Raw genomic sequence first — 26081 nt, 5'->3', positions numbered from 1 at the left:
TCAATGCCAAAACAACTGGTCCCAGTCAAAGTACGGGTGGGTGGAATGGACGTCAGACCCGAGGCTTAATTATGCAAAAAATATATATATTTAAGACTTTTAAAGCACCACAGCAACATTTTATGGAATTGCTGTGTACTAGGAAGCATATCTATATACTGCAGCTGCATAGAGGGAAACCTAGGAGCTATAAAGGTCTGCATATGACTATAAAAGTATAAAAATGTCAAAGCATGTGTCCTGCACTACTTTCAGAAATGTTTCATTCTTCTAGTTCATTCTGACGCATTTAATCTCAAAGCATATTTGGAAGAAAAGACTAAAGCTGACTTCAAAACCTTCTTACTACAAGCTTTTAAAGTTACTCCTCTGGATCTAAGGCACTGGGCTGTTGCCCCTCTGGAGACCTTTGTGGTGCATTGTGAGGCTGAGCCACAGGGAAACCTCGGAGCTTTTCCTGGAGACTACCTACAGCCAGCCTCATCTGATCTTCAGCTCCCTGGAGAGACTTCAGCTCCATGGTATAAAAGATGTACAGCAGGAAGGTGGTCAGCAGGATGGCGAAGCACAGGGCGGCCAGCAGGTAGAAGGAGATGCGAGGAAAAGGCTGTTCCGCTCCCAGAGCGAAGCAGGGAACTGCTGCGATGGCCAGCTCCAGGACCAGGAGCGCTAAGCCCATCACTCCAGTACGTGCAGCGGTGTAGCGCATCCTCTCAGCACAGTGCAAGCCCACTTTGACCTCTGTGCGTGCCTCGGTTAAAGTGTCAACCAGCTCAGCTAGCTTTTCTGAACAAGAAGAGAGAAAATGGACAAAGACGTTGTCAAAAAACACTCCAACACCTTATTTGATACATCTTGCAAGAGAAGCATTGACAAGAGACCCTTCAAGGGAAATCTATGAACCGACACTACTTAAGTTATCTTGTGTTTATGGTAGCGATACCTGCGGGAGTGTCCTGAGTCTTATCACTTCCAGCCTGAGCTGGAATGTGGGATTCTAGCCGTAACTCTGCAGTGAGAGCCTCATGGTCGGAATACGGGAGGGGATGGCCAGGAACGGAGCCTTTGGTGGTGGACATGAAATCGCAATAAATCTTGGTTGTGGAGGAACCCTGAAAAGACAAAGTGAGTTGAATAAATAAAAAAAAAACATTTACAGTTTGTAAAATATTCATGTGAACAAGTAGGACTTCAAAAACAAAACAAAAAAAAATCTGCATTTTTCAGCTTTAAACTTTCACCCACCTTGAACAAGATGTAGTCAATCCGAATCCCCTTCTCAAAGGGAATGAGTTCATTTTTACTGATAAAAAGGTTGTCTGCTATTAAAGTCATACCATTTTCACATCCCTAAAAAAAGAAACATGTTTGTAAAATCTTAATAACCACAAAGAAACAAATAGTTTTTACTTGCAAGTGAAGTGCCACTTAATTTAGTTTCCTGAACTTCATTTCATGCAAGTCACTTTGACAACCTACCAACTCAGATCTTAAAACATAAAACCACAATGATGATGTAAAACTTAGTCCATCTGTTTCACAACGGTTATGAACAGCATGCAAAAGAAGCTCATGCCAAACATTTATGTTGAAATAAGGCTTTTTGACCTTCAACTCTGAAGTTGGGACTTGCTTAAAGTCTGTTTGATTCATTTGAGATTCTACGATAGCAGATTTATCTATAATGTAAAAAATCTCAAACTCTACATCAGCTAAAAACTGCTAACTTGTTTCTATAAGAAAATTTTAATGCAGTTTATGAACAGATTAATGTTTTCAGTGCAGCTGTCTTTTTGCTACCTACATCAAATTTAGCCGTTTCTATATAAGAGTCTTTCAGTCCAGTGTAAGACATCAGCAGCCTGCAGCCCAGGTCTTGAGGGTGCATGTTGAGGTCACCTCCCACAATGACTACGTCGGCTCCAGTGGACGTATGACTTAACAAAAAAAAAAAATAAAAAATACAAAACAAATTATTTAATGATGCAATGATGTAAGTTGCTTTGGTTCTTGTGTCGGTGATTGAAATTAAACTCATGGAATACTATGTTACTACTAAAAGCTATCTGGTGGAGATAGCAATGCAAATGATATGTAAATACATTGCAGTGTAAACACACAGTAGATCACAGAGGCTGCATTGAAGCAAAGACACACTACCGGATGAACTGCTGCAGCTCCCAGGCCTGAACCACTCTGTGGGACAGATAAGAGTCCTTCTCTCTGCTGTACTCTGCATGCAGCTATCAATACACAGACACAAATGCCTTTTTAAGATTTACATAAAATCTAGAAAGAAAAAAAAAAGATTTTATAAAAGCTTACGTGTGTGACATAGACGTTTGCGGTCAGGCCAGCAATGTTCAGTATGGCCATGCCCACAGCTTTACCTCCAAACCAGTCCCCATGGTGAGCCTGCAAATAAGAGAGAATATATGAAATTTATAAAATAACAAGACAGAAGAAGAAAATAACAGAAAAATGTGGAAGTATTACTAAAAGTGATAGCACTTTCACCTCAACCAACTTCAAAACACAATGATGTTTAACACAATGATTTTCATATTCAAGCAGCATCAGAGGCACAGTGAATGAGCTAGGCATATTTAAAAGGCTAAACATTCCTGGGCTTTATGGAGATTTTATAATTTAACCTTAGTGGACTCAACTACAAAGATAAAAATAAAAACCTAGTCTATTCATCCAACTTTTGCCCGTTGTTCTGTGTCTAAAAGATCGCTACAAACCGAGACAAAAATCTCCAACTGACAGTAATTAGTGTAAAGGATGATGATGGTTCTTGACCCAAAGCCATGGCAAATACCATTGGCAATTAAATTTATATAGCACATTTATTTATGAGTAAATTCAATTACTTTATTCAAAAATAGAATTCAGACATCCAGAAATGGCAGAAAATATTACCAATTGCAGTTTACATAAACGCTTTGCAAGTCACTTTAATTTACTACCAACATGCTACTCACACTTCAAAGATCAAAAATCCCTTATAATAAATTAAAGTGATTGCTCTAAACACATGCTATTACTGTAGCTAGAAGTCATTGTCATTTTTATTAGTTTTATTACATACACATTAATACAAAAAATAGATATGTTTGGATGAAAGTATGGGCACGTATATGCATTTTTATCTCTTGTATCAACGGAAATTCAGTTAATGTGCAAGGAAAGGTAAACTTTCACAAACCTCTATAATGTGAAGGACTTACCATGTAAGGGTAACCGTTCAGAGAGTAGCGATAAAGAAACGTGTCATGGATTCTGTGTTTGGCAAAAATGGCCAGTCCACTTCCTATGACTCCACTGCAAAGAAGAAAAAAAAGGCAGGACATAATCAGTTCTACATTTACTTTTTATTTTTAGCTATAACACAAATACGACATAAAAAGTTACATTTTGTTATACTATGCACAAATGATTATCCATTTAAGCTTGTGCTTTCATATGCTATAATAGGACTAAAACTAAAACAGCCTTGGGGTGAGGGGTGGGGGAGGGTAAAAGACAAAAGATTAAGTAGCAAAGATTTATGAGGGTTTTCAGCTCCATTTTCAAACAACTCACTGCCATGCATGTCTATTTTTCTGACACTCCACTTGCAATAGTCTTGAAGATATAAGATAGCCCCACCCAGTTAAGAGGGAAACACATCCAACGTTCACTAGGACTCCTTTGGGAGCAGGAGGTCACAGATATTACCTTTTGAAGTAATGTGAGTGAGGATGAGTAGAGGCCAGCTTCGCTTTTAAATACAGAAAGTCCTTCTCACTCCACACCTTTAAAAAAACAACAACAAAAAAAACATGTAAACTTTCAAAATCAAGTTTTTAATAAATCATTGTTTATCTCTGTGTCAGTTTAAATGAATGCTTTTAGCATACCCAACCTTACAAAATGATGGGCTGATAAAGTCAATCAACTTTAAGTCATTGTGCAACAGCTTTCACTTACCTCTTGCAGTAAGACAATGTCATGCTGCTCCTTGCACAACATTTCTCCAATCATCTGATAGCGCTGAGAACAGTGTTTGCTTAGATAGTGGATCCCCCTTTTGCACAGAGAGTTTGAACAGACATTGTTTTTATTCTGCAAAGCTGTACATGCACACAGATGTAAAACATTGTATTTGGAAGATCTCCAAACCACAGCCACTAACCAGCAGTTCAGAGAAAAGACTCGCACACTGACACAGTCTGCGTTGGCCATGCTGAAGAGTCAGTGGAACAGTGGAGGTGACGATGGTGTTTCTGATCGGGAGTAGCTAAGATCAGATGCGAAGGCTGACGTAGATCCTGATGGGTCACATGAAAGATTATTGATGAGTTTAATTATACCAAGTTCCTTTGTTGTTTTTACTGTCTGTATTTCATTGCACAAAAACATCCAATGCACATGTATGGCATCAATAGGGCAGTTAAATTGGAGTCACTAGTAGAGCAAATACAACCTGGGTATTAAAGAAATTGCAGGATAACCAAAGGGTTATGTGCACTTATGTATACAAAAATAAAAACCTATGAATTTGACTGAAAATAAAAAAACAACCAAAAAATAGACAACAGATACCAAAAGGAGAAACTGGAAAATTGTGACTTGTGACCTGCACTGTAAGCACGAAAAGTGCAAGTCAAGCAAACTGCAACCTGACTTATAATTCCATCCTTCTGTTATTTTTAAGTGTTTTACGTCCACCAGATTTGTTTCTTTTTTAACAACAAAAAAATATATATAGTTAATTAAAAGACACATTTTAATTCTATGTATTAAATTCTATGCATTTTATCACTACATTTTAAGTGATAAAATGCTGAGATAACCTTTCTGCGATGTCAGTAGTACAGCTGATGAATGATCAATGTGTTAAAGCTCAGCTGACCCAGTCAGACAGCAATATGTCATGCACATTTCTGCTGAGTTTTCTTTCCACATTTAAAAAAAAAAAAAACTTTTGCATTCAAGTCTTTTGGAACAACACACTGCCCCGACCAGAGTGCTGACATGGCTCAGTCCTGATTGTTTGTGAAAACAATCAGGAGAGGCCAAAGGTAACGGAGTTTAGAAAGAGTTTATCACCTGCTGTTAGATTCCCTAGATCCACTACAAACACGTTGGAAGTAAATTTTGAATTTTATGTTATAAATTCCAAATTATTTAACAGTATCCTGTTATTATGAGATGCTTGAATACATTTGGATTTTACTTTATTATAAATAACTGTCACAAAAAAACAAAAACAAAAGAAGTCTCCAGTTATAGGTTGTAGTATTATCAATTGATTTTTAACAGCATATTATAACTGGTTAACCGATAAGACGTAATTTGCAAAAGCAAGTAGATGCATGACAAACATCGAAGAACATCTTGGTTACAATATCTGTTTAGCAGGTTTTAGTGTAGGTGACTCTGATAAATTGACTAGAAATAAGTAAATCACAAAACATCAACCTTTCATTATTCATGATTATCATGATTCATTATTACAAATTATATTATACACCTGGAACAAATTTAAAAAGTAGGCTTATTGGAAATCTATCTCCAGTTACTCGGATATGTTATATTCAGATGTCATACTGTAATCTAACATGCCACCAAATAAAGTGTTACACCTGTAGGTGCTAGTGTTGGGACAGGACAGGACAGGTGACGCTTTGCCGAAAATAACTTTGTTTTTAACATGTTGATTTATACAACTCTTTAGTCGCTTTTAGCAGCCAACTGGGTCCTTTGTAAAAACATTATTGAAACAAGTAAAACACTCTGTTATAAGTGGTTCCGCTTGTTTATAAATGTCATTATCTTGCAGGTAACGCCAACCGTTAGCTTACAGCCACTAAATCCCTTAGCTGCTCTCTTTAGCTGTGGAAGTTGCTCCGGTTTCTTTTGGCCTGGTACCAGTTTGTCCAATAACTTACCGTCAGTCTACTTCCCGTCGGCTGAATTGAAGTGCTGATTTGCCGTCGGAGTTATGAGATTATTTAGTTTTTTTTGCTTTTGTCTTAGAATACTTCCTGCTAGCCTGTTAGCCGCCAGGTTAATGATCCACTAGGAAACGCATAACAGTAAGACCTGTGTATTTCAGGCCACCACTAACTCTTACATAGCAGTACTCAAACGTTGCCATTGATACGTGCCTTTCGCTCACGCCGACGTCAAGTCAGCTGGTATATAAAAAAAATAATGAGCTGACCGCCGATTGCAGTTGTTCTTTCCTAACTAAAGCTCGACATCAGTTCAAATTTAGTGCTACACTACGGACTAACTTTCAAATCATACATAAGCCATGCAATATTGCACCTCAAAGCTGATAGTAATATAGCAACCCTTACAACTTTTGCGCAGTTTTATTTTGAGAGTATTACTTCCGGTGTGAGATACATTTGTCGAAATGAGTTCTGGGAGTTGAAGTCCAGCACTACCTTGATGCACTTTGTAATGGTAAGTCAAAGTGTTTCCTGATGTGTTACATTTCAAGTGGAATTTAATTTTATTTTTTTAGGCCAATTATTTTTTTCTCAGCAACAAGCTTAAATATTTTCTGTACATTGATGTTAATGTCAGAAATTTGTGCAGGTAACTAGAAAGATCCATGAACTAATGGTTCAGACTGGTGATATTAGTGTACTGGTGGATATTTTTTTTAACACATTCTGAGCCCTTTAGTTCCAAAGAAGTATTGAAAAGCCCCATCTAGCTGAGTATTGCTGCAGACAAGGGTGTCTCTTTATGACCAGTACCTGCATGTCCTTCTTCTGATGACTACTTCCAGTGGGACAGCAGACTTTGTCACAAAGTTCAAATCACCTTAATCTACTTTCTTCAACATGACCAGTGAATCATTGCACTCTAATGGCCTCCACAATCACTAGGTCAATCAGTATTGTTAAGAATATGATGGAAATGAGCAAAGTGGATGTACAGCTGACAAATGTCCAGTAACTCTGATATCATGTCATTAAGGACTGACAACGTTTCCACAAATTAGTATTTAAATAAACAAAGAAAAATGTTCTGGGGTAAAAGAAAAGGATGTCCAACACAAGCTTTACCTAACAAAATGGCCATTGAGTGCACATGCAAATGTATTCACAATAGTACAGGCAGTAGTTTTTATGTTTATTTAATTGTTGGTTTCCGTTTTACCTTAATTTAAACTAATATCTACTATTATATTTTCTTTCCTAAAAATGTACGTTTTCCTGCCTTTCATTGCAGACTTCATAACCACACATTTTGTTGCTAATATTTTTGTTAAATTAAGAAGAACCACCATAGACAAAACAAATTAACATAAATTTAATGAGTTTTCTGGGGGAAAATGGCCCCAAAGGCACCATGCGTCTTGTGTTGTTAGATACATTTGTTGATTACATAGTCCAACCTCTACTTTTAAGTATAAAATTGCAATGCACAATTGTAACAAAGACAATAGTAAACCACCTTAAACCAAAGACAAAAAAAAATGTCCCACACCATTCCGAATATGATACATTAGGTAACTCAGTATTATCAATACCAGAACAATCACACATTATTTTCAGTGTAACATACGGCAAACACTGAAAGTCAAAAGACAACAGGATCAAAACAAAAAAAAAAAAAATCTTGATGCAGGCAGATAATGTCTGTATAAAAGATAAACCGTGAGACCTGCAAAAGGAGAAGTGTTATCTGTATTCATGCTGTGAAGTTTGACATCCAAAGTCACAGATATATTTTCAATTTTACTCTCTTGTAGCTATGTTTTCCAGTGGACCACACAAAACCGATGCTTGCCTAGCAGGAATTGTGGAGTCAAGAGTTAATTCTGTCTCAAATAAAACTTATGCCAGAGTTTTAACACCTTTATCACATTGGAAAATTATCAACATGTCTTGAGAAACCCCACCCTGCCTTTTCGGTATTTCTCCTCCAACCCCATAAATAACAATCAATAGTCATACTCCACAGAGACAATAGTTCTGTTTCAAAATCATAATTTGAATTGATTTCATAATTATTTTGTATGTAAAAAAAAAAAAAAAACTGAATTAAATATAAAACTGAACTTTTTATCAGTGAATACAGCCTCTCCACACACTACATGGAGAAGAGTGAAGCAAATAAACCAACTTCACAGCATACAATCTCTTTTTTAAACAAAAGAAACAGTGATTAACTTCTCCCCCTTTAACCATGGTCTCTGTGTTGAGTTACATGATCACAAATATCAACAAAAAGCCCCCCGAAAAATACTCCTATGTAACACATATTCCTTTAATATCCATTGACTCACAGTACAGAAAGAAACATTTCAATTATGCTACATAACTCAAGTCAGAAAATAAGCACTGTTGTTGCTGCAACCCCCCATCATGATGTGTGTTTTTTTTTTTTTGTTAAGTGCATCTGAGCACACGTTTTTAAACAGCAAGAAATACCAAAGGGTCTAATAAGGAAGATAAAGCCCTGGATTTCTGTCACAATTGCAATAATACAAGACTCTTGTGTCAAATGTCTGTAACAGATAGATTCTGGTAAGACCTGATGTTTTACTGTTAAGATGTAAAAACATACAAGCAGAACTACGATGACACAGCAACAATATCAGCATTCCCCAATTACTCTTGGACTGTTAAACATTTTGCTTAGAATTTTTCTTTTTCATGTTATATTTTGTAGATAAGGCAGAATGAAAGTTAGTTATCCCATTCGTCTGTGTGCCCAAAGGCAAAAACTGCCCTCACAGATGTTGATCAGACTCCAATATTTTTTGTAACAAAACACACCTGTATGAACATATTTTGTTCATTCAAAAACAAGAGGTAGTAAAAAAGGCAATCCAAAGTGGCAGGCAATGGTAAAACCTTTGGTTAAAAAAAGGCACTTGCTGTACTAACAAACCTAAACAATTTCCCTCTGGTTTTCCCCCATTCTGTGGTCCAAATCTCTCCACTTTTCAGGCCAATAAGCACTTCTCTTACTGCTACCATCAGAGTCTTTACAACCCCATAATCACATTCTCCATCCCTCAATTAAACATTTCAATCTTCATCAAACACAAAGTGACCCACTTCATCTTGTTTAATCACATAAAAACAGCTGGTTATCCACAGTTCTTCACAATTTTGTTTCATGTTGGCGAGTCTGTCTTTTGTCCTTGCATTCTTTCCTTAAAGCATAAAGTGTGTCCATGTTAGTCTTGTCTAGCATTGTCAAAAGTTTCTGTTGTAGATTTCCTGGATGTTTGAGGTGGTTGTAGAGAGATTGCGTCACGCTTAGTCTGGCTTCTCCAGAACCATCTTGACGAGCTGTTAGTCTTTTATAAGTCTGTAGACGTGATACTGAGCTCCATGTTCACTATTGGAAACCTCAAAAACAAACGCTATACAGAGAAGGGTTTCCTGGGTATCACGGTTCGTCACCACCTGAGCATAAACACACATTTGATTAGCATGATTGTACATTTCAGGCAGCTTTTTTAAGGATTGATTTGAATTAAGTATTTTTTTTACCTGTAGGATCGTGAAGTTTTCAAGAACACTATTCATCATGTACTTTTCAGGTAAGTGTTTGAGTTTGTGGATAAAGTTGATCATGTATTCGCACATAGGAGAGCGGTGGATCCTGTAAACATACTTTCCTCCCTCCAGGTGGGCGTATTCTGTCTGGAGCATACAACAAAAACAGGAGAAAATAAGTGAGCGGTGTCAAACACACGTTTGTGAAAATAGCTATGTAATTCACATCCTTACCTCGACTTTCTCTACAACCTGCTTCCCGAATGAGCAGACTTTAGTTGAAACTGTGATGGTCATGCTCTCCATGCTGCTGTACTGGCTGCTTACGCCATAGAATGAGCCGGGCCCATCCAGCATCCCGCTGCTGTTCAGGTCAGCCTTTAGAGAGCACAAACTTCAGTTATAACAAAAACTTTCATTAAAAAAAAACAAAAATTTAAGTCTAATGGGAAACAAATTGGGGCTGCACTGTGGCGCAGTTGTTAGAGCTGTTGCAGCAAGAAGGTTCTGGGTTTGATTCCCGGCCCCGGTCTTTCTGCATGGAGTTTGCATGTTCTCCCTGTGCATGTGTGGGTTTTCTCCGGGTACTCCGGTTTCCTCCCACAGTCCAAAAACATGACTGTCAGGTTAATTGGCCTCTCTAAATTGTCCCTAGGTGTGAGTGTGTGTGTGCATGGTTGTGTGTCTCTGTGTTGTCCTGTGACAGCCTGGCGACCTGTCCAGGGTGACCCTGCCTTTCGCCCGGAACTTTAGCTGGAGAGGCACCAGCAACCCTCCTGACCCCACTAAGGGACAGGGGTGTAAAGAAAATGGATGGATGGATCGGAAACAAATTGAAAAACACCAGAATATCACAAAGAGCCTGAAGATAAATTATATATCAGACTGATTTCAAGCAGAAAATAAATATGGCAAATATTGCAAAACTCATTGCATCTAATAAAATATCATCTGAGTTATTATAATCGTTATGGTGTCATCAAAAGGTAATATGCTAAAGAGCAACTCTAACACTATTTCAACTACATCACCTCCCACAATCATTGGCTCTTCTGGAAAGGATGTTTAAAAAATAAATTATAAATTAAATAAATGTATATTTTTTTCAGTACCATCATCTCCAACTAAAACACACTTTTCAAATATTTAGAATTGCTATTACCTCTGGGCCTCAAGTTGTCTTATTACAAAATTCCACCAAAATAAAATAACATATTAAATGTTTTGTTTTTCAGTTTTCTTGAACTTTAACACTGTGCAATTAATTTAAAATATATATTTTAAGACATTTAACACATGTATACCAGGAGGGATGTTTAGAGTGGAAAATAATGTATTTAGCAGTTCATGAACAAAATCCCACCCAGAATTTGACGAGGAAGAAAGCATTCTGAGGCCCTTTCTCGTAAAGTTCTTTCAGGCCTCCTTTTTTTTCGGGGAACTTGTCGTAGATCTGCCGGATTTCCACAGCCTCGAGGAGCGGGTCGCTGTAGGAAGGGTTGGTCTGTCCAATGTGGACAAACAGGTGTTTGCTGTACTGCAGTGGAAAAAGACCAGAGGTTCAAAGTTGTCAGTTTAAAATCGTTATCACATCATCAGGAAAAAAGTTCTGTGGGAACAACAAACAACTGACATAGGAAGCAAGTAAGCTTCAGTGCACCCTTCCTTACTTATCTAAGTTAAACTCATTTTTTATATCCACCTTCAACTAAACAAAAAGTGGATAATGATTGTGTAACATCAAAACACAGGTGATGTTTGAGTACCTCTTATCATTTTAAGTATCTCACAAAGAGGGTACAATTTGAACAAACAAAATAATAAAAATTCTCCTCTGTGATCACCACAGAGGAGCATGTTTGGCAGAGGCAATCCCCTTCCAAAGTTCAGCTTACATTGTCTGGGTCTCTCTGGACCTCCATGAAGGCTGAGTACTCCAGCATCCGTAGCTTAGATGAAGCAATCGTCCGATCTTGCCATACTGGAACTGCGGTTGCTGTTGGTGGAGGAGGGGGCGCCAAGGGCTCATAGGCTGGGCACAGACACACAGGCATGAATAAACTGTCTGTTTTTATCTTTTAAAACACTCACAAGTCACACCTACCTGGTATGGGTTGCTGTACAGGACCTTGCAGGGCTGAGTATGGAGGCTGTACAAAAGGTTTGATGCTGAAAGAAAACAAATGACCAAGTAAGTTATAAGTATTTAGTTATAAGTATTTAGGTGTAAGACGTACTGCTAATGTCTCCAACTCTGTGTTCCTTATTGTGGTAATCTGTTAACTTGTAAGAATAATTATGTTTTGCTGCACCAGCTAGGCGTTAAGTTCACCTTCTTCAGTGCTACATAATAGAGCAAAACAGCACCAGTTAATATAATTTCCAGGCAAATCACAGAAAACCAATTAAAGCTTTTGGTTCTTTTAAAAGACCATCAACATTATGAGGAATTTTTTTTTCACCTTTTTTCAATCAAATCTGAAGTAATTCATTTGCCTTGTGGTGGTTAATTCAACAACAGTGTAGGAAACAAATAATGCAGGTGTTCAGGAAGAGTTAGTGCTGTTTTGTGCTTAAATTCAGGTCTTGGCTAAGGAGAACTTACACATGGCTGGTGCAGATGGGCCCAGGAGTCCTTCCCGGGTTGACATCTAGAATCATCCTAGTGTTGAAAAATGTTATTCAGTAAAAAAAAAAAAAAACCCTGCAATACCCACCTGACATAAAACCTAACCTGCTTACTGATTTACTTATTTTTTTCAGCTTTTTATTTCTTGTACCAAGTACAAGTCAAGATGTTTCTTGTGTTTACTTACTCCTGAGATGGTCCTGGCTGTACTGGGATTGGAGGAGGCCAGAACTGGAGGGCAGGAAAGAGATAAGTGTTTCATTTTTTTTTTAAATCCCTTCTTTTCACTGCGATAAGATGTGTATGTAAAATCATTTTTAATTATTCTCACTCGAGTTGGTTGGTATGGGGCAGGAGACAGAGGAGGAAGGTGATTCTTTATCATGCTCGGTGAGACAATCTGTGCGGATGACAGGGCGGCCATGTTCTGCAGGGCTTTGTCTTTGGATGCTTGATCCTGAAAATTAAGAGAGAAATATGCGAGAAATAATCAGCATATACATTTTTTTTCTCAAAAACATCTATGTTTGATAAATAAAACAACTCATTTAGCTGTCAAAGAAAGCTTGGAAAATTGTTAGCTCAGCAGTAAATCTGTTGTTCTGAATGAAAAGCAGGTTTCATAATAAAGCAGAGAAGAACATGGAGATGAAGCAGCAACGATCAAATATAAACAATAGATGGTCAGTGGGTTATCAAGAACATTGCAAGAAAAATAGGATAAAGTGATTAAAGCTGGATACAAGAGACCACAAGACCCAAGAATATACAGGTAGCTCAAGATGTCTAAACCCATTCAATTTCAATCCAAACCCTTTGGAGGTTAAATCATCGCCTGAATTTAAGAAACCACACCAAAAGACCAAAAATGTATATATATTTAAAAAATTTTGTTTTAGATTCCAAAATAGTTTCATTTTGTACTGTAATCTCTTACTTTGCGACTGAAAGACAGATACCTCAGAAGTAGGATTCAGTGTCGAGAACAACACCTAATGCAAAGCAAGCAAGAGTTTGATTTCTGGCAGAGGCTGAGGGGCGAGAATGCTGCATCATAAAAGGGCTGTGCTATCTCTCCTTTAGCATTGGTTTATTAACCGGATAGCGATGGGGTGGGATGCCATGCCTGCAGACGGCCATAGCAAAAGGATAGTGCGCTAGTGTTGCCAAACAAAGGGGAGCAGGGAAGCATATTACACAAGACAGATTCACTTACCAAATTCATCGCCTGAATCAAAAAAGAGAAAAACCATTAGTATTATGCACTTCTATATAATGTTTTGATGCTTACTTCTAAGGCATTTAAATTTGATAGTGATTTTAAATCTAAGGTCAGCATGAAAATGGGGTGAAATAAGTAAAACTTTTCGATTCAGCTGAAAAATATTAGGTACAGTTTACCCATGGCTAGTTTAGCACAGCTTGTGGCATCAAGGGAAAACAACATTTTCCATTTGAGGCTGATAGTCAACATTATCTAAGATTTCAAGAATGTGTATCTTTAATTTAAAAAGCTAGTGGTAAGATATGCATATTATTAACAACTAAATGCAATTTGTCCTGTCTGATTTCTAATTGTTGCCAAATTAAGTTTTCAGTGTAGTACATTAACTTTGCAGGAAGTGTATCAACTTAACTGTCAGTCCCAAATACTGATATGAAAGTCAATGTGTTCTCGAAGAAGTAAGAGAGGCAGTACCTCTTTCAGCTTTATACTTGCAATTTATGTTTGGATTATGTAAAGGCTTAGGTCACGGTGACACAGTTGATAAAGTCTTAAAACACGATGTAAAACTTAGTTTACACCTTATTTTTACTAGGCAACAAACCCTTGAATCAGACTGTTGGGTGCTTAAAGGCTTAGGCTTCTAACATCTCATTAGGATAAACTTAGTATCTAGGGGAAAAAGTGGTAGACACCGCACTTTTGACTTAAATTAAATGAAACATGACTGCAATGGATACTGACCTACTTTTCAGTACTTCACAATCTTGTCATCTTTTAACTTACAAAACAACATAAGCCTGAACTTATGATATTAGCTATTGCTTCTGACACAATGCAAACATAATAAGCATCCATATTAAAATGTCATTATTAAATTGGAATATTACTAGCTATAATAAGGTGGGGTGCTATACAGTATTGAAGTATACTGAGGTACATACAATAGCAAAGGTATTTCTTTAATTACTGTAATTCTAAAAAAATCTTCAAATTTTGTAAGTTCTTCACAGAAAAGTTTAAATATGCTAAATTTTTTTCTTTATGAGTAAAGAGTGTCCTTTCTGCAAAACGTTTTTCTTGTGATGCCATTCCTGGTTTGAAGTGGCATTATGTACTCAACAGTCATGTGTGGTATTTAAGAGTAAGTGAATCTATGGCAGTGACTTTACCATGATACTACAATTATCCTATTCTTTTAATAAATGCACTTCTACATTTTGCTATGTTAACCTAACAGTTATTTTATTTTTAAAACTGATTTAAATTCAGAACTAACATCAACATGAATTGCTTAATTAGTTTTCCCAACAAGGATCATTTGTGCCCAAATCTGCTAATAAATTTGGGAACTATTTTTTTAGTGGCTCTCTAATGAGAAGTGACTCTCTAGTGAGATTGGAAATGTCCCACATTTCCAATCTAACTGGCCTATCTCTTATGACAACTTCTTCCCCTGAAATCTGCAAGTTCTAGAAAAAAATTATAAAGGAACAAGCAAGAAGTCTTGCATAGCCAGGATTAATTTTCCATTTTAGATTTAGTTGAGGTAAATTTAGGTGGCACTGTATGTCTTACATATGGCTATTTTGTTAGATTCCTGCAAGACTTTTGTCTTGTTTTTCATTCATATCACTCAGTTCTTAATCTGAGGTTGACTGCCTGGACAACCAAAGAATCAGCATAGCACCAGTATAGTCTGATGAATGTTTTGGTTAGAATTACAGCCAGTAACAAAGTACACCCCAGTATTTCAGGAAAGTTAATGGTTTTAAAAAAGTAGATATAACTAAATCCCAATCTGATTTGATCTCTTAAATAATGACAAAAGTATCACCTCAAGATGCCCCGTTTTTATAAACAACAGCTTCCCAACCCCTGTTTGGGAGCCACTACTCTAGAAGGTTAGTCCGTCTTAGAAGTTTAATTTAAAAAAAATTTGCCCCACAGAATATAGTATTTTTAATATATAGAAGTATTAGAAGTAGATGAATTATTTCAGTGTGGATATGCAAAAATTACTTAAAAAGCATAAAGAGTACAGAGAATTTGAATAAGACAAGCTAAAAAGAGTTGTACAAAACTTTATATTACATTTTACAGAAGACTTTAGAAACAAAGGAATAGATAAGAAACTGTAGATATTCAAGTGGGAGGAGCAGAAATCAGAGAGAAAAAAAGAAAGGAAAAAAGAAAGAAAGAGAAAGAAAGAAAGAATGAAAGAATGGAAGAAAGAAAGAAAAAAAGAAGAGCAAAAAGAGTACAGTAAGCTGTGGAGGACAGAGACAGAGCTGGAGCAACATGCAACTAAATAAACTTTCTTTAGACTGGCTTAGCAATGCATGTTCAATGAAAGCAGAGACTACAGTAACAACCATTACAGTTTAATTTTTTGAATTCTGTGTACTGCTGTAGAAATACAGGACTAAAAACAACCATGCATGTCGATGTACTGGATGCAAAAAAGCAAATCTAATTTGTACTTTAAACTTTTGATTGCAAACAATTCTTTTGTTCATAGCAAGCATGCATCTGCTTGGGTAGCCGAAATGGGTTTTCCATGTAAGCAAAGATTGATAATCAGATTCTGAAATTAGCTGGTTAGTGCAAAGCCAAGCGTGTACCAGCCCTGCTGAGGTGAAGCGCATACCTTTAGCTTTGACTGGATCTCGCGAGATTTTCTCCGGGCGAGAACCTGCAAATGGCTAGAAACCTGCACAGAAGAATAGCCAAGAGAAGGGAAGAGGAAAGAAGACATGGAGGGAAAGGACACGGGGAAGAAAGGGAGAAGCCGTAACCAAAGAGGAAAGAGACGCCCAGTCAGTGTTGCCGGGAGGCAGGCCGGCGGGACCTACCTTAATACCCGCCTGGTATTCACGAACTTTCTTCCGTGCTAACACCTGTATGTGACTAGACACCTACAGGGGTGTGAAACAGTTTTCAACAAATAAATAACATGCAATCAAATTCATGCATGCACAACCATGCAGGTGCATACTTGTAGAGCGTATGCCAACTCTTTACTGAAACAACGGAAATGTTCAGAGGTCAGAACAGTTGCTAAAAATCATTGAAAGGTGAATTTAAAGGATAAGGTTGGTAACTATACACTTTAGTGAATAGGTTTCTTGTAACGTGGCATTTAGCTGTGGAATAATGCTGGAGATAAGTGATAATAACACAGAATCCGAAGAAACAGCCAGAAAAAAAGTTATGAGACTGACTGCCATCAACAGCAAAATCCGGTGCTTTTAACACAGTTTCTTTTCACTTCACCTAAATACTTCAACTTCTTCTTGAAACAGCAATACATCTAATAGGTCAACACTTCTGGGAATCACTACATAAAATCAGGTGAAAAGATGTACCTTTTAGAAATTAGAACTTAGAAACTTTAGAATCCACAACAAAAATGAAGCCACTTTTAGAGGTCTTAGTTGTATTTTATTGTTAAAGTCAACAGGCCATGAAAACGCGGATTTTTCTCTTTTTTATTAAAAAATGTCAGAGAAATATTCATCAAGACACATGCGTAGCTTGGAAATCATCTGTTTCAATATGATGGCAAATAAGATCAGAACCTATTGTGTGATGAATAAATTTTATTTCACCACTAATGTCTGCGTAATGCAGCACAAATATACTTCTTACACTTTTAGACTATTATTTTAATGCTTTTAAGACAGATTAGCCTCTGGCAATCAGCCAACAATGGCATAGTTTTAATTCCAGCAAAAACACTTAAAATGACCAAGTTTGAGAAGATATTTAGAATCAGCACTTTATTCTGTCATGTCTTTTTATAATTTCAAGTTAAGTAGGTCGAAGGAATTACTATTTGTTTTACAAAATTTGTTGGAATAAACATAAAATAAAACCAGAATTTTCTTTTAAAATCTCAGCCTGGTTTCTGTCTTTTTATTTAGTGGATTATAGTTACCAAAAGAGACCGAAAAAAATCATGCATGTTTTTTTTTTCATTGTTAGCACAAGTTTACCTGTTTTCGCGTGCGGGTTTTGCCTGTCCGCAGCTTGATGTATCTTGCTATCAGTTCATTTCGACCTGTAACAAAAAAGTAGAAAGAAAAGTTATGAAAGGCAGTTACACAAACATTATATTGTACATCCCCAATTGGACACTTGGTGGCAGTATCCTCTTTTGAGTCATTGCCTCAGAGTTCATCAACACAAAGATTCACAATACTTCCATTGTTTCCTGTTACATGTTACTGACAGTAGAAATAGGAAGGTTAAACTGTTTTGTCTTTACGTCTTGATTTAGCAATCCATAATATGTCTTCCCATTGCCATGGAGTATAATTACAAACATAGCCATGTTTTTCAAGACATAACATTTCCACTCAAAATTCTGCCCAACAGCTTGTGCAGATCATAGCCGCTTATGCTAGGTTGTACTTTTGCTAATGTGCAATTCCTTTACATTAAACTTTTGTTTTTATCAGGTAAAAATTCACCCTGGTGCATGAGATGCACAAACAAGCTGCATGACGTGGAGCTTTATAGGAAACCGGGTGCATAGGGGTTTTTGAGTTTTCTTCTCTGCCAAGTCACGCTTATTGGGTTTCTGTGGAAATGGGGCTGAAATGAGAGGTAGAACCACCATATCATTAAAATAATGCTTCCAAATTTGCTGACAGAAAATTATGCTGACAAAACTGGTCAAGACGTGCCTTTTTAAACCCAAGGAGTTTAACAGCTCTCCAGATGCATAATGACAGGAGAAATAAGTCTTGTAGTTGGCCTCCAGAAGGCACTGGTTATTGCAATTACCATAAAAGTACCGCAGGCCATCTTCAACAGGCTTACAGCACTCATCGTACTAACCAACCAGTCAGTCCGGCAGTCAGCCAGCAAAGCAGAGCTGCGCTGTCTGCCGATACTGAGGGAGTCCCTCCCCTTTTGCCCCAGGCCAAGGATGGACACACCCGCTCCAGCGCCTCCACATTCCTAACATTCCTGTAAGCCTGTCACATCTGTGCTGGCCAGTCTGATTGGGCCTACAAACACAGAGCTTGGCTGAGTGCACACATGCTCAAATGAACTTCCAGCTTTGGGAGAAACAGGGGTTAGAGCCGGGTTGAAGGCCATCAGGCTCGGGTATGGGGATGGGGGATGATCGCTTATGAAGGGGCAAAAAGGGCAGCTGAAAAGGGCAGGGGCTCTTGGAGAAAACACAAAGCCATAACTGTCTCTGCCAACAACTGCCACCTGGCAGCGAGGCAGCAGCTTTTCCCAAAACAACACCACCGTGTGACCCCACAGCTAACGGACAACAGCACCTGCTGCAGACCGTCCTGGTGGAGGATGGCAGGGAAAGAATAACGCCCGCTCAACCCCCACCCAACTGTCACTCTCAGTCTCTTCAGCTGGAGGGGGAAGGAGAGTGAACGTTGCATCACTGAGGTGGAAAGAATTTCACTAAAATGTCACAGCAAATTACTCAATGATGTACAAGTGAAATAATTAAAGGTAAGAATTTTTCTCCAAAACGTGAGCCTGATTTAAAACAACTGAAGTAAAGTTTTCGGTTCAACACTGAGCCAAATTGGCTTCTTTGCAATTACAATCATTCTAGAAAAAAAAAAATATATCCATCCATCCATCCATTTTCTTGCACCCTTTTTCCCTCAGTGGGGTCGGGAGGGGTGCTGGTGCCCATCTCCAGCCAACGTTTCGGGCGAGAGGCGGGGTACACCCTGGACAGGTCGCCAGTCTGTCGCAGGGCAACACAGAGACACACAGGACACACAACCATGCACACACACACTCACACCTAGGGGCAATTTAGAGAGGCCAATTAACCTGACAGTCATGTTTTTGGACTGTGGGAGGAAACCGGAGTACCCGGAGAAAACCCACGCATGCACAGGGAGAACATGCAAACTCCATGCAGAAAGACCCCAGGCCGGGAATCGAACCCAGAACCTTCTTGCTGCAAGGCAACAGCTCTACCAACTGAGATCTAGAAAACATTGGGCCCCTAGGCTAAAGTCAGCATAGTGCCATACCTAGATATTACTAAGGACTGATAGTTAGGTACACAGTAGTGCTTATTGACCCTTTGTAATTGACATCACACTCTTCAAAATCAGCTCACACTCCTTTAACATATGTCAAAACAACCTATATGCGCAGATTAACTCCTGTAACAGACAGTTGGTGGCCTAAATTAGCTTTCCGTTTGCTGCAGAGACAAGAATGCAAACAAATCTCGTCATTTTATTGTAAACCTTTTGATGAGGAAGTTGACGCCGATGGATAGCAGCAGCAAGTGATAAATAAGTACTATCAGCCCTTGGTGTGTTCACAGATTTGAAGCAACTATGTTTTACAAGGTAAGAAGATGAATGTTCATGTACTTCATTAATAATCTAAATGAGCAAGATACAATCAACTGCAAAATGAAAAAGGTACCTGTGTAATTATTAGTAACCATGAAGAGACCATCTCTTATGGCGCCTCAACTTGATTACGTGACGTAGTTGAAAAGGGTCAACAGGGCTTCACCACAAGAAAACAGAATATTTCCAGAGTGTTTATGAAATGGAAACAATTCTAGAAATGTCTTCATCTATGCAAAATAATGCTGCTAGTAACTACCAACAGGTCTGTGTGGGGACATGATGCCCTTATTGCAGTACAAAAAAAACCCAACACAGGCGTGAAGCACATGGCTAAATTCTACTGTTGTTATTTTAGGTTGGCAGCGGAAGCGTAATCATTAATTCAAATAGTTGGATGTTAGTAGTTAATCCCGGAACTTTAAACTCATCATCGAATATAAATGGACAGTACTTATAAAGCATGTTTCCAGTCAGTTTGACTGATCAAAGCCACATTCACCCTCTTGGTCTCACCAGTACACCAATTATCAGACAAATTGTTGTTCAGTGCTTTGCCCGTAGAAACGTCAACATGTGAGAAAGCTGGAATCAAACCTACAACCTTCCAATGGCAAGACAATACAATGCTACCCACTGAGTCACAGTCACCCCAGACATCCACATTTTCTATGGAACCATTCAAAATAATCATTATTGGAACATTGATTAATTTACTTATAAGACCATGCTTGGGCTGTTGCCCTCCTAAATCTGCGATTTAATCACACAGAGAAGCATTAATTTTTACTCTTTGTTTTCAAATGTTAATTTCTTGCTCTCTGTTCCATTTCCCTGCACAGAATTGGGAAAATGGAGATTTTGTTTACTCTTCTCTGTCTACATAAAACATGTTGCAAAACACAGGAAATTAACTGAGCTTATTTCATTTAAGTCCAGACTGAGACTACTAGAGATGACTTCCTTAAATTGTGACTGTTTTTAATTATTTGTATGGGATTATGTAGTTAACTGTAACTTTTCTGTCTCTTTGCCGACTCCCTTTTACCCTTGTATGTAGAAATGGGGTCCAATCAACCCCACACACATAAAACATGTATCATTTGCCATAGTTCTCTACGTTTGCCTCAGTCCTCGCACGCACAAGGGTTAAAAAGAGGTTTCAATCTCAATGGGACGGTCTTGGTTAAAATAAGGTTAAATATTTAACAAATAAAAAATAAATCACTTGATCATGACTGGAAAAGATACCTACTGTAATACTGGGGAAGCTGTCCGGTAGACTCAGTACAACTGGGGCCCAAAATTGCATTATTTGTTATATTTTCAGCTGGTGTGGTTTGCTTTCACATTCCACTGTGTCAAACAAGCCAAACCCTTTGAAAAAAACTGTTACTTCCATCTCCTGTGATAGCACTGCACTAAGAACCACTGAAGAAAGTCACATGAAAATCTCTTAAGAAAACATAAATACAACTTCCTTGGCATCAGATTTTAGCAGTTCTACAAACATAAGACCACAAGCCATTTCTCCTGCTAGCATTAGACCTGCGTCTTAGCTTTGGTTGCATTTACCCAGAATGCCCTTCTCTATTGTAGGGGTCTACGGTCTGCTTGTGATTCACTTACTGTATACATTTGAACCCGCCACAGTTCAACTTCAACCAAGCCAAGGCCTACGTTTTATTGGCATACCAGAGTTAGCTTTTTTGGTCTGCATCAGAGCTTGATTGCGCTTTCATACCTCCCCAAACAAACCGGACTTTCCAGGCAAGCGAACTAGAGTTTGACTAAAACAGACTAAACACGGCTGGTGTGAATGCACTCTAAGATAATAAGCTACATTTTTAAAGAACCATGATCTGATAACACTGTATCTTAGCAGACTTATGTTTTGAACAACCACCTTCTGAAACACACACAAAGAGAAGCTCTACTTTCAAAGACAACCAAAAATTAAAGAGACAGCTGGATTTAGAAACTCATCTTCCTGCTAATTATGACCTTTGTCTGTTCTTTCTTCATAATGAAGACCCAGCAGAACTGGTTGTGTTGGGTGGCAGTTATCTTTTTTTTTAGACTGATTGCTTCCTTAAACCTTTTACCAGAAATGATTTACAGCACTGTGGGTCTACAGCTGCAGCAGCTGACATCTGTTCAGACTTGACATTGTGGTCTGAAATGGGGGTGGAAAGGGAGGCGGATGGCGTTGGGAGGGTCAGATAGCCAAATGTCCACACTTCAGGGAACTATAACAGGTGAATAAAAACAGACTCACACTCATTCATTTGAGGGCATAGCCTCATGGTCCTCAGCTTTCCCAGTATTGCACTTTTCTCTGCAGCAGCACTTTCGAACCTATCATGATTCTCCTGGTGATTGCTCAACAGTCAGTCAGATAGCTGCAGGCCGCCATTCTTAACTCCCCTGACAAGACACACCCATCTTTCTCTTTTTTATATGACCACTGGAATTTTCCACTTCCATGCTAAGATAGCGAGCAAAAAGGTAATTTCTATTCAGTCATCACAACCTTACCTCTCTACAGCTCCATCTCTCCCCCGAACCCTTTCAACTCCCTTATTTTCCTCCCTCCTCCCTTCACATAACATTGAGGTAATCCTAAATTGTTAACATACTGCTCAGCCATGACTGAAAACATTCCTAACATCTCAGCGAGGGAGCTGACAGGAAACACCAGGCCTGCGTAGTCATCAAACAGCGTGCTCAGGCCCTGCTCCCATATCTGTACCCATATGTTCTCCCACACCCGTACATGCACTGAACCTGTTCTAATTTGGACCTCGAAGGTCAGAACAGACACCGACCATGCTTTGGAACTTTTCTCCATTTTCATACCCAGAGTGCTTTGCAATAGTGACAGCTGCAGGGGTGTGGAAGCAAAGAGGCGTGTGATACACCTGTTGAGACCAGAAAACGCAGGTGAACGGCATGTGAGCACAGCCCCGAAGCAAAACAAGAAGGGCTACATTTTCTTTTCCAAATGCTTCCTTTGAATTCAGCATATAAAAATTGTCAGCTATTCGTTTTACAAATAATCTTAAAGGATCAATCATCCTTTGATTGCTTGGTTTTAATATTTTGCTCAACAAAATATTGCTGATGGAAACTGTGTTTATGGTTATGTTCCATTTTGTGAATGAATCCTTGGTAAGCTGGGAACATACACGATTATCCAACTAGGTACGAGTATAATTCTTTGTCTCCACAGTTCCATGTTGTTATTTGTTTTCTACTGGTTTCATTGCTTTGCATTCCAGTTCTAAATACGTCAAAGGTATTCTACTGGATTCAGGCCTGGAGACATACTAGTTTCACTCTTATTGACTTGTTTGGGGCTGTCGTCATGTTATAAAACTCCTCTCAAGCCAAACCTCTTGAGGTGATGTGTCATATTTTGTTTCCTATTTAGGTAAACAAACGGTGTGTTTTACCTTCCATCTTATATTTGGACAGTCTTATTATGCTATGTTGTTAACAGATTTTCAGTTATAATCTCCCGTGCTTTGCAGAAGTAGCTCGCTGATTCAGAGTTGTGGGGTGTTAAAGTTCTCCTCCAATTAAGCAAAAGAATGATTGTTTTTTTCTACCTGGCAGAGAAAAGCAAAACAACAAGCGTGATAAAAATCTAATAACTGCTTAACAATAACACGGTTGTAGGCGACCTACACAGGAGCTTATGTTTACAGTAACAGGTCTATTTGAGCGGTGATTCACATTCCGGGCCTTGATGGTAAGAGAATGTCATTAAATTTTTGGGAGATATCTCCCACTCCAGTTTTAAAGTCATCTCCACCTACACCTTTCACACTCTTGCATCTCAACATCACAAACATCCCACTCCCATGTGATATCAACAGAATGCTCTAAACAGTGTAATTATTTCCGTTTCTGTTTAATTCTCAATGAAGTTTTTATTGTTTAAGCAACCAAACCAAAGAGCTCTTCCGGTGGTTTGGACATAGAAGCACATCTGTGCCAAAACCATTATAAGTAAAACTTTTTTATTCATGTCCTAAAACAGCTTAAATATTTCCTTATGTGAGAGGTTACAGTAGAACATAACTTTTCCTTGAACTCTCTGTAACCCTAAAGTTATCTGAATGAAAATAAATGCCACTGGTCTAGACAGCCTTGTGGAGCACAGATTACACTTGTATAAAACTGTGCACTAGCTAATGGAAATTTGCAAAGGTTTCCCACAAAATAATAATAATAAAAAAAAATCCTGGCAGAAAAAAAGTGGAATTCCCAATGGGAGGGATGACTTGTCTGCTTTTGGAGGCCACTGTGAGTCTGAGACTGCAAGGTAGACAGTATTACATGCTGTGCAATCGTTAACATTCCCCTAACCTAACGTCAGGGCAGCTTTTAGAAATCTGAGGTAATCACCTTGTGAGGGGGCTTCTTCTGGGGCATGCTTTGGCTCTGCCAGTAAAGCCTCAGATGACTTATTGTAAATGGAGAGCGTGTTTAGTGCCCCAGGGAAAAAACAGCCTTTAAAAGGGGTTCTGACAGTTTGTTGCTATGGCAGAAAGTTTGTGCTTAACCTTCTGTCTTGATGATTTTCTCGTACCAAACCTTTTGAGACAGCACACTTTTAACAAACAGGACTGGAACATTATTAAGTTAAGATAAAACATTCTATTTATTTATACTCGCTTCCACGGAAAGGATAAAACATGCTTATTGTAAACTGTCATGCGGAAAATTATGCCTCCTCAACGTACAATAATCTTGTTTTATTTTGTTCCAGTTTTCTTGAGAACTGAGTCCAGTTTCTCTTGACAAGATCCAATCAAATTTACAAACAAGCACATCTTCTGTGACCTCTACTGTAAAGCAAAGTTTGGGATTTCCAGCATAATGATTCTGTTTCACTTTACATGGTTGTCACCATGCTAACTTATGTTATTCTTGATTTAAGATCAATACACTGGAAGCAACAGTTCTCACGTAATCACTCCCATGAGAAAACAACAAACCACAGCGATAAAACATTTCCGCCACATGGAGAGGCCTGTATGCCTTTGATTTAAATGGCATAGGAAGACATTATGCCACAGGACAAAGACACTACAACAAATTAAGCACTGTGGCATACACACTCTGATCACTAGATAAGCCAGGCTGCCACAGACTTTTCCTAGATGTCAGAAATTACCCCACACTGGTTCTGCAGTAATGATGGGTTATCTCAACAGAATTATGTAACAGAATGCAGCTAAAACAAACTGAATACTCTAAAATTTGTTCCAGTAAGAAGCTGAAGATTCAAAATGAATGTTGATTTTGTTTCTTAATTAAAATGCATACTTCTGAAAAGAACTCTAAGGGTGTGTGTTACTCACAACTGTACTCTTACATACTTTTTTAAAATGTTAAATACCAAACACATTTTATAAAGCAATAGAATGTGGATGGCAAAAACAAAATCAACTCAGGCATTTATAGTTTACAATTTAAGCATTCTGGACTGAGTTGGTTTAATCTTTGTAGATCATTTCTTGAAAGCAAGATATATTCAACTCATTTAGGAGTAAACAATCATGAACAAAACTTAGCAGTTTATGTGTTTGCCATGAATGTTTTCTTTTTAATTTAAATGTATTTGTTCCCATTTTAAATGCATCATGCTCATTTCAGTGTTACCAACAAGTTTTTATCCCATTTGGCTCTAAATAAATATGGTAAATAGCATCAATCTGTCTCTGAAGTAAATTGGGCTCAATATTAGCAAATTCCTTATTTCTACAATCCACAAAATATATATCACACTAATATAAGTTAAATAAAACAAGATTGTGGGAATTATTATCAGATAATGAATCTATTAATCAAAGCAATTCTCTTTGATTCTTTTTGACTGATTCTGCTATTCATTTTGCCTCGCCTTTGCACTGAAAAACTCAACAGACAACAAACAAAAGCAGCTACACTAGTTGAATAAAGTTAGGTATGTTCTTGTCCTTCAGTTTCCAAATCTGTCTGACAAATGAGAAGATGGGATTCCATCTTGGGTGAATCACACCAAAAGAATCTAATCTGACGCCAATTGCCAAAAGCCTCCCACAAACAAACAATTATCTACAAACCAAAACACAAACTATCTAAAAGTTTATTGCCTGAGATTGATTGTTGCAAAAAATAAATAATCTCACAAAACCTAGACTTTTTGGCTATCAGGGGCAAGAGAAACAGAAAAAGAGGCAGAAGAAAATCACACCAGTCAACATTTATTGCTGTTCTTTCTTCCAAGTTAAGATGCAAATTTAATCAAAGATGTATGGTCTTTAAAGCTGCCGTACGTAACTTTTATA

At 38.0% G+C, this 26081-nt stretch overlaps 2 protein-coding genes across 11 annotated transcripts in view; both read right to left on the bottom strand.

The window, feature by feature from the left end:
• Positions 1 to 274: 274 nt before the first annotated feature.
• Positions 275 to 6360, bottom strand: smpd2b (sphingomyelin phosphodiesterase 2b). Its single transcript, XM_008408974.2, has 11 exons — positions 5940 to 6360; positions 4181 to 4316; positions 3976 to 4072; positions 3724 to 3800; positions 3234 to 3327; positions 2326 to 2415; positions 2161 to 2243; positions 1805 to 1937; positions 1246 to 1350; positions 944 to 1112; positions 275 to 786 (listed from the first exon to the last, which is right to left on the bottom strand). The coding sequence occupies exons 2-11, from the start codon at positions 4228 to 4230 to the stop codon at positions 362 to 364; spliced, it is 1323 nt and encodes a 440-aa protein (XP_008407196.1). The 5' UTR covers positions 4231 to 4316; positions 5940 to 6360; the 3' UTR covers positions 275 to 361.
• Positions 6361 to 7304: 944 nt separating this feature from the next.
• tead3b (TEA domain family member 3 b) overlaps positions 7305 to 26081 on the bottom strand; it is a 35127-nt gene continuing 16350 nt past the window's right edge. For 2 of the 10 annotated variants that reach the window (XM_008408962.2, XM_008408963.2), the window contains 13 exons: positions 17377 to 17441; positions 16234 to 16296; positions 16029 to 16091; positions 13370 to 13381; positions 12485 to 12610; positions 12341 to 12384; positions 12130 to 12186; positions 11629 to 11693; positions 11420 to 11556; positions 10888 to 11061; positions 9759 to 9902; positions 9519 to 9671; positions 7305 to 9431 (listed from right to left, as the gene is read on the bottom strand). In XM_008408962.2, the coding sequence (XP_008407184.1) occupies positions 9318 to 9431; positions 9519 to 9671; positions 9759 to 9902; positions 10888 to 11061; positions 11420 to 11556; positions 11629 to 11693; positions 12130 to 12186; positions 12341 to 12384; positions 12485 to 12610; positions 13370 to 13381; positions 16029 to 16091; positions 16234 to 16296; positions 17377 to 17441 (1217 nt within the window). In that variant the 3' untranslated portion in view covers positions 7305 to 9317. The remainder of the gene's footprint in view (positions 9432 to 9518; positions 9672 to 9758; positions 9903 to 10887; positions 11062 to 11419; positions 11557 to 11628; positions 11694 to 12129; positions 12187 to 12340; positions 12385 to 12484; positions 12611 to 13369; positions 13382 to 16028; positions 16092 to 16233; positions 16297 to 17376; positions 17442 to 26081) is intronic. The other 8 variants (XM_008408964.2, XM_008408965.2, XM_008408967.2 and 5 more) reach the window with 8 other exon arrangements.

This window comes from Poecilia reticulata, linkage group LG5, assembly GCF_000633615.1.
Source record: "Poecilia reticulata strain Guanapo linkage group LG5, Guppy_female_1.0+MT, whole genome shotgun sequence".
Classification (NCBI taxonomy): domain Eukaryota; kingdom Metazoa; phylum Chordata; class Actinopteri; order Cyprinodontiformes; family Poeciliidae; genus Poecilia; species Poecilia reticulata.
This window is presented reverse-complemented; position numbering and strand designations above follow the sequence as displayed.